Source organism: Clarias gariepinus, chromosome 19 (genome assembly GCF_024256425.1).
Source record: "Clarias gariepinus isolate MV-2021 ecotype Netherlands chromosome 19, CGAR_prim_01v2, whole genome shotgun sequence".
NCBI classification, from domain to species: domain Eukaryota; kingdom Metazoa; phylum Chordata; class Actinopteri; order Siluriformes; family Clariidae; genus Clarias; species Clarias gariepinus.
The window spans coordinates 7,993,952-8,008,072 of record NC_071118.1 but is presented as its reverse complement, the minus strand read 5'-3'; the positions used below and the strand labels follow the sequence as shown (position 1 = coordinate 8,008,072).

General features: G+C 38.4%; 1 protein-coding gene across 3 annotated transcripts; it reads right to left on the bottom strand.

Moving 5' to 3' along the window:
* Positions 1 to 328: 328 nt before the first annotated feature.
* On the bottom strand, positions 329 to 12,211 carry clcn5a (chloride channel, voltage-sensitive 5a). 3 transcript variants are annotated; one of them, XM_053478581.1, is made up of 12 exons: positions 12,066 to 12,211; positions 11,287 to 11,465; positions 9,713 to 9,861; positions 9,341 to 9,440; positions 8,513 to 8,823; positions 8,166 to 8,372; positions 7,978 to 8,058; positions 7,266 to 7,811; positions 3,737 to 3,923; positions 3,169 to 3,567; positions 2,544 to 2,760; positions 329 to 2,306 (listed from the first exon to the last, which is right to left on the bottom strand). In XM_053478581.1, exons 2-12 carry the CDS (start codon positions 11,429 to 11,431, stop codon positions 2,216 to 2,218), a joined length of 2,433 nt encoding a protein of 810 aa, XP_053334556.1. In that variant the 5' UTR covers positions 11,432 to 11,465; positions 12,066 to 12,211; the 3' UTR covers positions 329 to 2,215. The 3 variants fall into 3 exon arrangements, with proteins under 3 accessions (XP_053334556.1, XP_053334558.1, XP_053334557.1); XM_053478583.1 differs by having other exon boundaries at positions 9,713 to 9,855; XM_053478582.1 differs by lacking the exon at positions 12,066 to 12,211 and adding an exon at positions 11,812 to 12,051.
* Between the last annotated feature and the right edge of the window lie 1,910 nt (positions 12,212 to 14,121).

Below are 14,121 nucleotides of genomic sequence, written 5' to 3'. Positions count from 1 at the left end.
GTGGTATTATAACTCCCATTCACTAAAATAAAGTACGGGATGCAAACATGTTCTGTGCACTAAATAAGGTCATGCTTTGCCAAAGTCTGTGCAGAAGAACCCGAGAGCCCTGACATCAACACCTTGGTTATGAACGTAAACACTGACTGGGCACTAGACCTCCTCACCGGACTTATGTTCAAGTCAGCCTGGACACGAAATGAATTTACATTTCTGTACAACACTGCTAATGAGCAACCTCATTATTAGTACTGATTGCAGTTAACTAACTGCAGTAAACCCAGAACAGACACACACAAAAAAAAAAAACACACATTCAATTCACAACTTGCCTTATGAGTGTTAATGAATAAATTACTGTGATAATGATACATTTATACTTTAGAAGAATACATGAACCTTCATGATAAACACATGAATCAGATCATTAAACATGTACAAACAACTGATTAAAGACATTACATATTACAAATTTAAGACCTGACAAATACATAATGCTCTTCCCAAATGGAGTGCTCGGCAAAGAAGCTGCCATGTGACTAATCCCGATCTGCAGACACACTAATCTGAGGACCCACAGTAAGTGAAAAGGGATGGGATGATGTATGACCCTGGAACGCAGGGGACAGCTGCGATTAAAGGGGCAGATCGAACATGGTTCCATATACAGCTCTGAAAAATTTCAAGACGAAACCCTGATAATTAAATCAGGAGCTGTGGATACAATACCAGTATAACTTTAGCCCTTGATGGATACATGAACAGCTTACAAGCAATATGTATGAATGTGTATTTGGAGGATGACGTAAACAATGAGAGTTGGCTTATGCGCCTGACGTAGAGCAGTGTCAGGTGAAAAACCTGGCAGCCATCAAGAACATGTCAGGAAAATCCTCACTCATACACCTTCATTTGCTCCATTTAACTAAATTATATTATATACACTGCTTTGGATAAGATGTGTATCTTTTAAAATAGTTTTATCTTAAACACTGAGATTAGGGTTGTGGTTAAAATATGGTTAAAGTCTTCAACCATGCATACATCATATCCTGAGAAATATAGTGTAATACAATATCTATTATTATTATTATTACTGTTTTTTTTAACAAGTAAAGAGGACTCTGCTACAAATGATCATATGCTGTCTAAACACACCTGAAGTAGAAAATATATAAAGAAAAGGAACAAAAAGTCAAAGTATATTGTTGATGCATGACCACTAGGCTGCGCTAATTAACAAATATTGCAACTAAAAAAGAAAAGCAACTCCTAATAAGATTTTCAGGGGGCATCATATATGAAATACAACAGTGGTCTAGCTGCAGGGCAGAACAGTCAGTCATACCCAGCTGTAAATTCGTGCTATGCAAGAAAACAGCCAATTAAATCTAACAAGTGGAATGCTCAGCTGCCTCGCCGATTCATTAGGAGTAAAAGCCAAAAAAAATATATATATATGTATGCTTGAATGTGCAAACCCCAAAGGACTCACCTTGCGGGGGTGGAAAGTGCCCTAAAATCATCTTATTCACATATTTCAAAATGCTGTAAACTTGTTACTGTTCAAATGCAATAAACAATTAGCTACCTGAAGTTAAAGTTGCAGCTATGTAAAGATGTCAAACACAAAATGGAAAAGGGAACATGAGAACATGAACATTTGTGCAGACCCAAACAAACACAGACATCCACTTGTGGTTACCTGATACTCAATTTTAGCTCATTTCTCCGAAATACTAAGCTGAGATTAGTCATTAATTGCTTGTAGTGTTTGAGTATTCAAACATATCTCCGTGAACTGTATTCAAAGAAAGGATGAATACAGAATCACAGATGTAGCTCACAACACAATTTTCCTTATTTTGTAGGAACTCTAGCTACATTAAGACATTTCTATGATTGGGATTGTGCATGCATATCCTCTCAATTACCGCCCCACTCTTTACCTTCAAGATGAACTGATAAAGTCATGATATGTTATGACATACTGGCTACTTGCAAATTGTAAACCAGGACTTGGTGTCATAATCTGGCCAGGTTTCATGATTAAGCCGTAGTGCATGGAGTGTCCAACTTGGCACTAAAAACAGTCATCACAGTGTGAGCTCACTCTTGAAACCAGCACTGATGTCTGTAGTGCAAATCAAACAGTTTTTTTTTTTGGTGGGGAGAGGACACCTGGGAGAGTAAGTAAGATTTTAAACACCGGCTTTCAGTTGAAGAGGATGGAGTCTGGGTCACGGTTGGCTATTGAAGCCATGTGCTTTAAAATGTCCTTCTTAGTGATGATGCCCAGTAAGCGTCTGTAAGTGAAGAAAGAAATAAAGTTATTATGTACTACTCATGTCAGATTTTCCTGGCCTTTTATAAATAGAACATGGACCAAATGTATCACATATCTAGAAATCTATATTTAAACTTATATCAATAATAAAAATGGTGTATTTTCTATTTTCTTTGGCTTCTGTGTCAATGGTGTATGGTAATTCATCTTAAAAAACGTCAAAGGACCAGTTTTGATGTGATCGGGCCATGCTTACCCGTTATGAGTGACGAGACACTGGCGCAGCCCGAGTTTGCGAAAGATGTCCACTACAATGTCCATGGCTGTGTGATCGGTAACTGTGAAGGGGCTGAGGTCCATAATGCCACGCAGTTTTAGGGGAGGAGGGAAGTCAGGGGGCTGGGGCGGAGTGTACTCGGTGAAGAAAATCCGTGATGTGCTCACCACACCCTCCTGCCGTTGCCGTGCGTTTTCTTAAGAGAAAGAGGGGGAAAAAAAGATTTATAAATCAAATCAATGCCTTTCAAATTTGCAACTTGAAGCAGTGGTTTCCATCACTTATGACACTGTGAAACAGTAAACTCGCATTACCAGGTCCTGTAAATTCCTAAAATTAAACTATTATTTTATCCATAAGCCTAATAGTTGATAACTAGATTATCAGTGTGCGGTACTATTTGTGAATAAAATCTTTAAATCGAAAATTAAAACAATATTAAAATATAATTCAGAAGAGAGTATGCTTATATAGTAACTTGAATGTTATAACTAGTACAATACACAAAACAGCTCGACAAAGTGAAACAACAAGGGGTAAAGAGAAATCCTCAGGGTCTGTACACACATACAGTTTATTTAGATAGATGGATTAACTCACGCACCAATGGAAATAACAAGATCCCGGCGGAGCACAAAGCCCACCAGCCTCTGTGACTCTTGCGAGACCACAACAGGAAAGCCGCTGTATGACGTATCAGCAATGAGAGTCTCAACCTCCTCCACGCTCATGCCATCCTGTGTAATGACCGAGAGCGGGGGGTCACTGCGACGAGGTCGCATGACGTCCATAGCCAGGGTTTTGTGACTAAATTCCTCTTTGGGCTCTAGGAACGGGTAGCCGTTTAGACGGATATGGGCCTCGTATATGCCCTCGCGGCCCAGTGCATCTGCAACCCACTTACTGGTCATGGCGGCAGCCATTAAGGGCACAATGTACTCCAAACCTCCAGTCAGCTCAAACATAATGACCACCAGGGAGACCGTCATCCGAGTTACACCACCTGCAAAGTTGGAAGTTTAAAGTTGTTGATAAAAAAAAAAAAAAAAGTTTTATGCTTGTTCCATATATCTGCCTTATTTCAAAATATTTCATGAACAAAGCTATTTTAATAAACTTTAATACTGAAAGATTTAGGCAGTTGTAGAGATCAATCAATTATAATCTCTTACCCAAGCAGGCAGCTGCTCCAACCATCGCATAAAGGCCTGGTGTGATGCAGTCTGCCCCAGGTGAGCACCAGCCCTTAAAGATAACCCAGTCATGGTGGTAGTATGCCAGCTGCTCCATGCCCACACCCAGCAGCCTTCCGGCAATCGCCCCCACAGCCATGCTGGGGATAAACAGACCTGAGGGAACCTGTGTGGAGGAAAATTGACATTCACATCTCACATTAAAACATTAATTTTGACTAATGACAATAGGCTAAACCTGTACACAAGCCATGCCCCAGTTACAAAATTTTTAACTTAACAAATTCCAACAGAGTAAATAACATATCGGAGTCAAATAAGACGCAAGTACATGTATCATCATCTACAGAATACTGTATATTCAAGCTGAACATTACGGGTCCTTTATAAAAGCATGCTTCACTCCCCTGACAGACATCAATACTGCACTGAATCTAGAGCTGCACAATTTGATTTAAAAAAAAATATATAATAAAAATAAATAAAACAAATCACATTTCAATTACTTTGGCACATACTATGATTGTGATATCCAACTATTAAATGTATTATCTTGTATCCAAATGTACTTATTAAGGCTAACAGCAAGCTATGACTTTAAGAGGATGTCTGCCTATCACTTCAAAAGAAAAAAACTAACAAAAACTTGAATTATTGACACACTACATAAAAAAACAGACTGTGCATATACTGTATATTACCTGTAATAAATTGCAGCCTTGTTAAGCCTGATTAAATACTTGCACAGGTCCATATATTTCTATTTCTATTTTTATTTCTATTTTATGTACAGTATACAACTATTTTTATCCTAGTTAAATTTTTATTTTTCTACCGTATTTCTTTTATTCATATTTATTTCTTATTATAAGCTTTAATTTTCTTTTTAAGGTCACTGGCGGTCGTGTAAGCATTTTACTGCATATCGTACTGTGTATGAGACAAATAAAATTTGAATTTAAATTAAAAAAAAAATTTAAAAAAATTTAATTTATTGCAATTTTGATTGAAACTCATTTTAATGGCATCTTTTTATAAAACTACAAGATGGATTGCAACTTAATTAAATAAGCACTTAAACTTCTGTGAGGAGCATCGACACATGCTGTCAAATTCCATCTACATCAGAGAAAATGTATGTTTATTTGCTAATTTATAAATATACATGCTAGAGACTTGTTTTATTAATTTTCGCAGCTTAAACACTTGACTGGCAAAATGAGTAGACCTATTAACTGAGTTTGTACCCTAAACACAACATAACAACCACAATGTCTGCCAGTTTTCTCATGACATTCAACACCCCCACCCCCATTCCAGGAGACTGCTTTTCGTATTAGTGAAATTAAATGCCGGAAAAGGGTCTTGCAAAAGCAGTCAACCTAGGTCTATAATTATGAGAAACGATTAATGTGGATTTAAAGGTTTGACATGCAAGTAACAAAAGAAATATGTTGTAATGTAAAAGCATGTAGGCCTCCACTCCTGGGTAAAACATAATACAATTATGAAGATTTAATGAATAGCTTTCACTTACTATCTCATTATTAACATGTGCACCATTGTAAAATAAAGACTTGGTAGCAAGAATTGATACAGAGGTGTCAAACGGGACAGGGGAAAAGAAAATGCCTAATGCTGTTTTACACTGCATTCATTTGCACTCAAATTCACCATTAAATAAACACATCTGACAGAAAACAAGTGCAAGCCATGCTGTCTTTCACGCACACCTACAACACCTCGGGGAAACTGCCTATCTCAGTCACTTAATGATGGTATGGAGGAAAGTATAGAGGAGTCAGAAGTTCAATACACTGACAGTTTTACTCAAAAAAAGTGCAAGCGTGGTACAATGGAGAATGTGCAAATGGGGTGAATTGGTGATGCATGAACATTCAAAACAAAAGCCCTCGCCTCTTTATTTTTGCCTTTGTACATTGCACATTGTAGATTTCATTTATTTGTGAATAAACGTTTAGTGATTATTTACTAGGCATGGGAATCACCAGTCACCACCCAATATGATATTATCGATAACATGATGCCTAGCTGCTGCAAGTATCTTGATTTTATAAATATTCCAATTCGATATTACATTTTCCCTGATTTTGTTACACATTTAACCCTAAATGTTTAATGGTCAATCAAAATGTAGTGTTCCTTACCTTCTTAAAACTTTAAAACCAAGTGCAGCATTTAAACAATATAAACTAACTTTAAATACAAGTGATTAACATTTAACTCAAAATTACATTTTTACTGAGCAGCAAGTACCTAATGTCTAATTTGCTCACAGATTTTGGATAAAAGGTTGATTGAAGGGATATAACGCACATTATTCTTGATAATGTAATGCCAGAAAAATGCGTTTCTGTTTCTCTACTCATAAGCTTTTGTGCTCGGTACAAAATCTGTTATATCTGAGGCTGATTATCCGATCACCGGTCATGGTCAATCAAACTAAAAAACAGGCAAAATTGGGACCTTGGCTGCTTAACTGGTGCATCTCTATTATAAATGTAAAAATAGCTTTAAATTTTTTTTTTGATTTTAGAGTCAGTGTGGCAATACATGAATTGTCACACAAAAGAATCGCCATTCGCCAATCCAAGTAAAAGTCAACAAGGTACAGTACTAATTACGTATTAATAGCTGAAGCTTACTTGCTCAAAAACAACTTATGGTTAACAACTTAATGGTAAACAAATTATTGTGCAAATATTTTAGCATAAGACTATGGATGTTTAAAACATAAAACATTAAAGTAAAATGAGAGTGAAATCAACAACAGCCTTAAGCCTGATCCCACAAAGCCACGTACCCTACGGTGTACTTTTCGGCATAACCTGACATGAAATGCAACCATATTTCATGCCAGTGCAAACCTGACTCTGATTATTCCACCTGGTAGCATTACATTTCTGACTTATTTTTCGAAGAAAAATAAGGACCAATCACCTGCTTTTTTTAATTTAACCTACACCTCCATTTTTTTAAATGAATTGAACATCATTTTGACCATTTTCTTAGATGTCTTTTTGATTTCTAACAAACTGAAGGTTTGTAAGTGTGCACAGACACACCAACGCACAAGTATAAATGCTTAGAACACTGCGGGCCACTTGTCTAGACTACACCCTAGGCTCCATGTAGACTTGATGCAGAAGCATAAATTAGGCTTTAGATGTCAGCAGTTTTGAAAGAAGTTATGTTTTAAGGCAACATCATTTGCCATCAGTTGCAGTTTCTCACAGCAGGGGTAGAAACCAGTTTTAAGATCACCACCATTTTCTCAGATTTCACTGTTAAGACTTTTTGTCCCCCTAAAAATGTTCTTGCTTACAAAATGGGCAAGAAAAAGTTGTGTGCCACGATTGACATCAGCCAACATTTCCTAACTTGTGCTTGTAATCTAAAAAATCCCAAAAAAGATATAACATTTGTTGTATTTGGTCTTTAAACAAATGACTCATTACTCTTTTGATACTATGTGGGATAAACTGACCTTCATGCCAAAGGTAACCACAGTGATTAGCATCTTGAAGATAAGCGCCAATGCCAGTTGCCACATGGCCGTGAAGACGTCGTGGCTAGCTGGTCGGTCGGGTAGTGTGTTGCTGTTGCTCTTGACATCGGTTGCGTTTCCGTAGTTGCACAGCTGTGAGGAGTCGAGCAGCCCGCAGTCATTGAACAGCTCTGAAATGAGCTCGCTGGTGCTCATGCGTGTGTAGCTATTGGGGAAAGCTAGCACAGCTGTGAGCGCCGTCACGACCAACACCTCCAAGACTGGGTAGTGACCCTGGCGTGTCGTTTTGCGTCGCCGACACCAGGCGATGTTCGCCCGAATGAAAAAGGCACCCCAGATGCCACCGAAGATGCCAAGTAACACGAATGGCACCAGCTCAACTAGATGCCAGGGAGAGTGAAACTCCACATAGAACAGCACCAGCCGGCTGTTTCCAAACGGGTTGATGGAGCGCAGCGTAAAGGCTGCCACAAGGGCAGCGAAGAAAGAGCGCCACAGTGTCTTTAAAGGGAAGTAATAACTCACCTGCAGAAAAGAAATGTTCAAAGAGAACTGCTTGATGGACTTAGTGCTTTGATTGACTATAAAAGAGATAAGCTATATATTCTGTCAGAGGTAACAAAACCATAACAAACACAACTGCATAAAAGTAAAGAGTCAGCAAAAAAGGACTAAACTGTAGGGCATTTACCTCCTCTAGACTGAAGAGAACTCCTCCAATAGGAGCACCAAACGCCACTGAAACACCGACTGCAGCAGCAGCAGAGAGCACCTGATGTATTAACACACACAAATAAGAGGACTGTTACAACTGACTGAAATCAACAAAGCTTAGACAGAGAAATTCTCTCAAACTCCTCAATTATTATTTTTTCTCACCTCTCGCCTTTTGGCCTCATTCTTTCGATACTTGGTAAAAAGATGGCACAGTATATTTGCACAGCAACAGGCTACATGGACCAGTGGCCCCTCTTTGCCTAGACTCAGACCCGATGACACAGCCAGCACCAGAGTGACTGTTTTAATCATCAGTGTCCACTTGCCCAAATAACCGCGAATGATAAACCCACTGAGGATAGTCTTAATCTAAGGGCCAGAGTAAGAGAAAATAATTTGTCAGAAAATGACAGATCTATATGATAAATGGCAACAGATTCCATCTAGATAATATTAGGCTAAAAACAAATAGGATTTTTTTTTTAAAGTGGGGAAAAAAATTCTTGTACCTCAGGAATACCAGAGCCACAGGCATAAGGGGCAAAGGCTCTAACCAGAGCAACTGCAAGAAAGGCAAAAAGCAGGGCCCAGCAAACATACATCAGATAACTAATGATGTAAGCAAAAGGTCCTTCGTTGGAGCCAATCATTAGCTCAGCCCAGGTCTTCCACTGAGGACACTTGTCTCTCTCCTGGAACGTGGCCTCGTTGGAGTTCCAGCAGCAGTGTTCATGGTTAAACCAGAAGTCATTGAGACATACTCCTTCCTTCAGATCAGTCATCCAGTGAGCGGAGATGTCGATCCCACCAGCCAGAGCACCTTTACAACAGTTTAAAAAAATAAAAATAAACCACAACGAACATTTGTGGTTTTATCAATAATATCTACTGTTACACAATTATTATAACATTGATCTAATTCATTCATTCATTCATCTTCTATACTGCTTAGTCTATCAAGGGTCACGAGGGCCCGTAGCCTACCCCAGGAAACCCTGGATTGTGTGGGGATCCATTGTAGGGCACACATGCACATACCACCTTCTCCCAATGATTAAGAACACCAATTAACCTAATCTTTGTGTCTTTGGACTGTGTGAGAAAACCGGAGAACATGCACTAAGAGTCGAGGTGGGAATCGAACCATCGACCCTGGAGCTGCGAGGCCACAGTGCAAACCATTGAGCTGCTTTAATTTTAATTTAATTTAATTTAAAACACAATTATAATTATTAAAAAGTTTAAAATGTGAAAGAGTTAAACTGATAGGAGCTTCAGTTAAAAACAAACTATTTAAAGTCATTAAAAAAAAAACAGTTTATATATTGATTACTAACCTGACATCAGTCCAACCAACAACATGAGGAGCCAACCCGAGAAGGCATCATTGATGCTCTTCATAAAAGCCCATGTAGACTCTTTGCTCTTACTGGCAATCTGAAAAAAAGAGTCATGCACAATCACTGCCTGCAAATCAGGTTAGTAAATCATTAGTATACCCCCACCACTGTCTAAAGGGCTTAGGATTGTCTTTCCAACTCCATAAAAGTACACCTATTGCTAAATGATCTTGTTCTTGATCTTGTATTAATGTATAATCAAGTGCTACTGCATACATAAATTAATAAATTGGAAGGAAAAAGTCTAGCCAACCCACAGACTAAATTGTATGGCCCAGGAATAACTTTTTGTATTGCAGTAAACACAACCTCTCTGTGACGATCCCGGTCCTTGGACTTCTCTCGCACCCAGTCAATCGTGTTGAAGTCTTCATAAGTGCCCACCCCAGGCACAGGCTCATCTAGAAGATCCATCAGCTTAGGAACCCCATTAAGTCCATCCCCAGTTGCACCTGCACCTTCATACAGTGGATGTTAGACAAATACAGACAAAAAGTTTTAACATTTACCACAACTATTAATATTTTATGGAGACTTCTAGAGGGGAAAATCTGCAATCTGAAAACATGAGTTCTGTTAATATCATAAACAATTTACTTTATAAACCATATGAACAAACTAGTGTATACTACAAGCATTATTATAGGAGAAATTATAGGGATACCATTTTGTAAAGTGGTCTAACAGCATTCTTCTAATCATTGGCTGCTATAGGTTCCTGATGCTCTTAAACAAAAACCTGTTAATTTCTCAGTGGTCAGCGTGAATCCTGATTGTTTTTACCTTCCACATTTTAAGACTTTAACATTATTAATTAACATTATTTTATGATGTGATGCAGCCTGATGCATTGTCGAATATTTTCCAAGAAAAATGCAGCTTGTGCAAACTCAGCTGACATGAAGCCTTTCCTCAGCTATGTGTTCACTATGTGCTACAATGCACTAACAGTATTTTCCCTCAAAATAAACATTTCCATAAAATATTAGGTTATCTTACTAATAAGAATGTGATTTAAAAATTCTTCTTCATCAGAAGTGAATCTTCACCCCTGTAGGGCTGCTCTCAGGGGACCAAACAGGTATACATCCGAGAGAGCAAGAACAGGAATATAAGGAGGATACTTTAACTCCTTAAAGCAAAGTTTTTGCAGAATCTCAACAGTTTGCACACTTGCATAGCAGTCCTCCATGTTTATTCCGAAGTTAGGGCTTCTGCTTTTCAATAATCATCTCACTTTAACAAGCACTGTTAATTATTTATTTAACATTTTTTTCTGATAATGTTTCTTGATGATCCCAGAAACCCGCAAACATCAATTCTGTAGCTGATGGTTGACTTTTGAACTGTTCCTTAGTTAGTGATTGAGGATGTTTTTCTTCCAATCATCAAAATATCCAGATCCCATATGTTTACTCTCAGGCTTCTATTGATGAATCCATGTTGTGTCAAAAGCAATGATTCTCTTTAGGAAACTTTTATCTTCCTTAGAGTATTGCCCCAAATTTTGTTCGCAGATATCCAATTTTTTTTTTTGATAAGACATATAGCCGGACTATATGACCAGATGTGTATATGTAATTTTTTTTTTTTTACTCATTCTTGTACAAACCTATGAAATGCAAACCTTCTGAATCATGGACAACACAAAATTAATTAACACCCTCTGAGCAATTAGAATTAAGAATTTAACAGCACTGGGTATAAAATTTAAACTACTGGGTTTTAATATATCGTATTAACTAAACACATGATCGACTTGATTGATGGATCAAATGGTCAAACAATTTGTGGTATGAATTTTTGTTTTGGTTCACTATTTGACCATTAGAACAAGATTTTTAAAAACGTCGAAATCACATTGTTGTATAAGAGACATCTACCTGACCCGTAGTCCCGGTCTAAAGGAGGCACATCGTCAGTACTGGAGAAGTCCACTGTGGCCCCCGTGATTTCCATAAGGTCCTCGTCGCTGCTGGTGCCTGTGTGTATGTCAGGGAAGCTCTCAGCGTAGCCGGAGTTCTCCATTCTCACCTCACACTGGCAGGCGGAGCAGACAGTCCTGTGATCAGACAATGCAGACTGATTAAATAACATCCTACAGAAGAAGTGTCGAATTATATTGAGTGCTGTCTCATTCTACATTTCAGTGTGATCAGTGAAATCCAAAACCACAATCATAAGAATTAATCAACAGCACTGAAAGAGTAGAATGGATCATTGTATTAACAAGAAAGTTCAAATATCCAATCCAGTATGATCTACAATACTGAAAACCTTAAACACATCTAATGTCATTACGAAAGCTGCAATGACCAAACAAATTCCTTAAGCACACACACATTTATGACGCAACAGCTAACCACACAACAGACTCTCGCTAAAGCTAAACAGCAAGAAGACTTTACCATTTTATTTCTTAAAAAGGAAGCGACATTGAACAAAACCGATTTAAACTGATTGAACAGTGAAAGTTGTCCTTTTCCGCTGGGTTGTGTAAATGAAATAAAACACACTAGCTCCTAGGTGACTTCTAAAAACACAGAAAGAAAGAGAGATAAACACTGACAGCTAATGCTACGCTTTAAAATAACCTTAGCAAACCACAGAGCAATTTGCTAACGTGAAAAGTACATACGCGACCCAAAAGAGAAATGCATACCTCTTAGTTCAGCACTTCCTGGATATTTTTTAACCAGGATTATAACACGTTACATATTTACTTCAGGGATATGCGCATAGTTGTCGGGTTGGTTAAACATTATCTTCTTACTAGCTGGCTAGTTTCACTCAGCCAGCTTGACTTGCATTTCCATAACAGACCAGACTAATCGAGTGTCGATAGACGTGTACAGTCACTCGGTAATCGATTAACAGAACACTGTTAGGGATTTTTTCTGTTTTCTTTTGCAGTAAGAGAGATTTTTACAAAGGTAATTGTTTTTCAATTATTTGTTCATTGCTCGTTCAGTCATATACGACTTTTGGCTACTATGTAGGCCTGCATCCTTCATGCTTTTCTGTCTTGAGGTCTCTCATTCTCATGATATTAAATCTTCAGGTCTGTCACTTACTGGTCACCATAATCTTTACTGCCTAAATCCTGTATACAGGGTCGCTGAGGGGCGTGGAGCCTACCACATGAGACTTGGGGCATTGGGCACCCTATCCCCAATCTTATTTGGGCACTTGGGTCATCCAATCCCAGGAGACTTGGATACATCCTGGATAGGGTGCCAATCCATTGCAGGGCACACATTCAGACACTCATTCGCACACTACCGACAATTTGGAAAAGTCAATTAGCCTACTCTGCATGAACCGGTGCACCCGGAGGAAACCCACCTAGCAAGAAACACCACCTTGAGGTGCAAGGTGATATTGCTAATCACTAAACCAGCATGCCGCCTGAGGCAGCATTCTCATTGTACCTCTTTGTATCAAGCCAGCATGCTTTTTGGATAACTCTTTTGCATGTTCCGCTGACCATTCCCAGCAAAAGCACGGAGGTCAACTGCGGTTATGCTCCTCCATCCATGCCCTGGCCACCTATACTTGTACAGGATCTTGGAACTTCATAGACACGCTGGTTTCCTCCCACAGTCCAAAGACATGCACAAGAGGTAATATACTTACACTGATACCGCTTTATCCTATATTTAGGGTTGCAGTGGGCCTGGAGCCTATCCCAGGAGGCTTAGGGCACAAGGCAGGGTACACCCCTGCCAAAAATATTATTACTATTTCTAAAATGTTTCTAATTAGTGTTTGTACAATTGTTGACACAATTTCAACTGGTAACTGTAAAACCAAAAAAAAAAAAAACACAAATCAAAGAATTAGAATGCAAAAGATTATGCTTGGTTACAACAATTAAACATATGCAAAGCTATTTGCATGAATGTGACTGATCTTTTTTCTGTTACTGTTAGCTCTGTACAGTCCTAAGTGCCAGCGTGATCGACAGGATTCTAACAGGTTAATCTGGGCCAAAGTCCGCAGAGCACATGTGCACATACACACACACACACACACACACACACACACACACACACACACACACACAGGATAGTAATCTAAACAAAAGCCATGCACACACACACACACACACACACACACACACACACACACACACACACAGGCACATATGCATGTACCACACACACACTATGCATATAACCATAATTTTTAAAGTATTGTGAAAGGTTACTTAAGTGGTGTGAGCACTAAGGCCTTGAACAGTGCTGTTACTTGGCACAGGTAAAGATGATGAACTTGTTGTACTGTAAGGGCTCAAAGCTCTTATCTGGAGAATTTAATTTCTGGTAATTTTGATGACACTTAAAGAAACAGTATGACTTAAAAAAGAAAAATTTTATGTTATCTTCGAATTAAGGCATTGATTTTCATCCCTTGTTACTTACCCTTGTATTTCATATCGCTAGACTACATTGCATTTACAGCAAGAAAAAAACTGACTATTTATTACTCACTTACAAACTGTATGCAAAAAAGCCTTGTTTTTGTTATATTTCACATGAAAGACATTTAATAAAAAGCAGTATTTCACCACCCATAGCATCTCTACACTAGCTTCTGGTCAAGGATGGAATCTGTTTTAGGGTACTACATGGTCTGTCACAGTACATGACCGTTTTGATTTATTTATTTTTTTTACTTCTGGAGGGGGCACATCCATCTTCTGACATATTACTGTT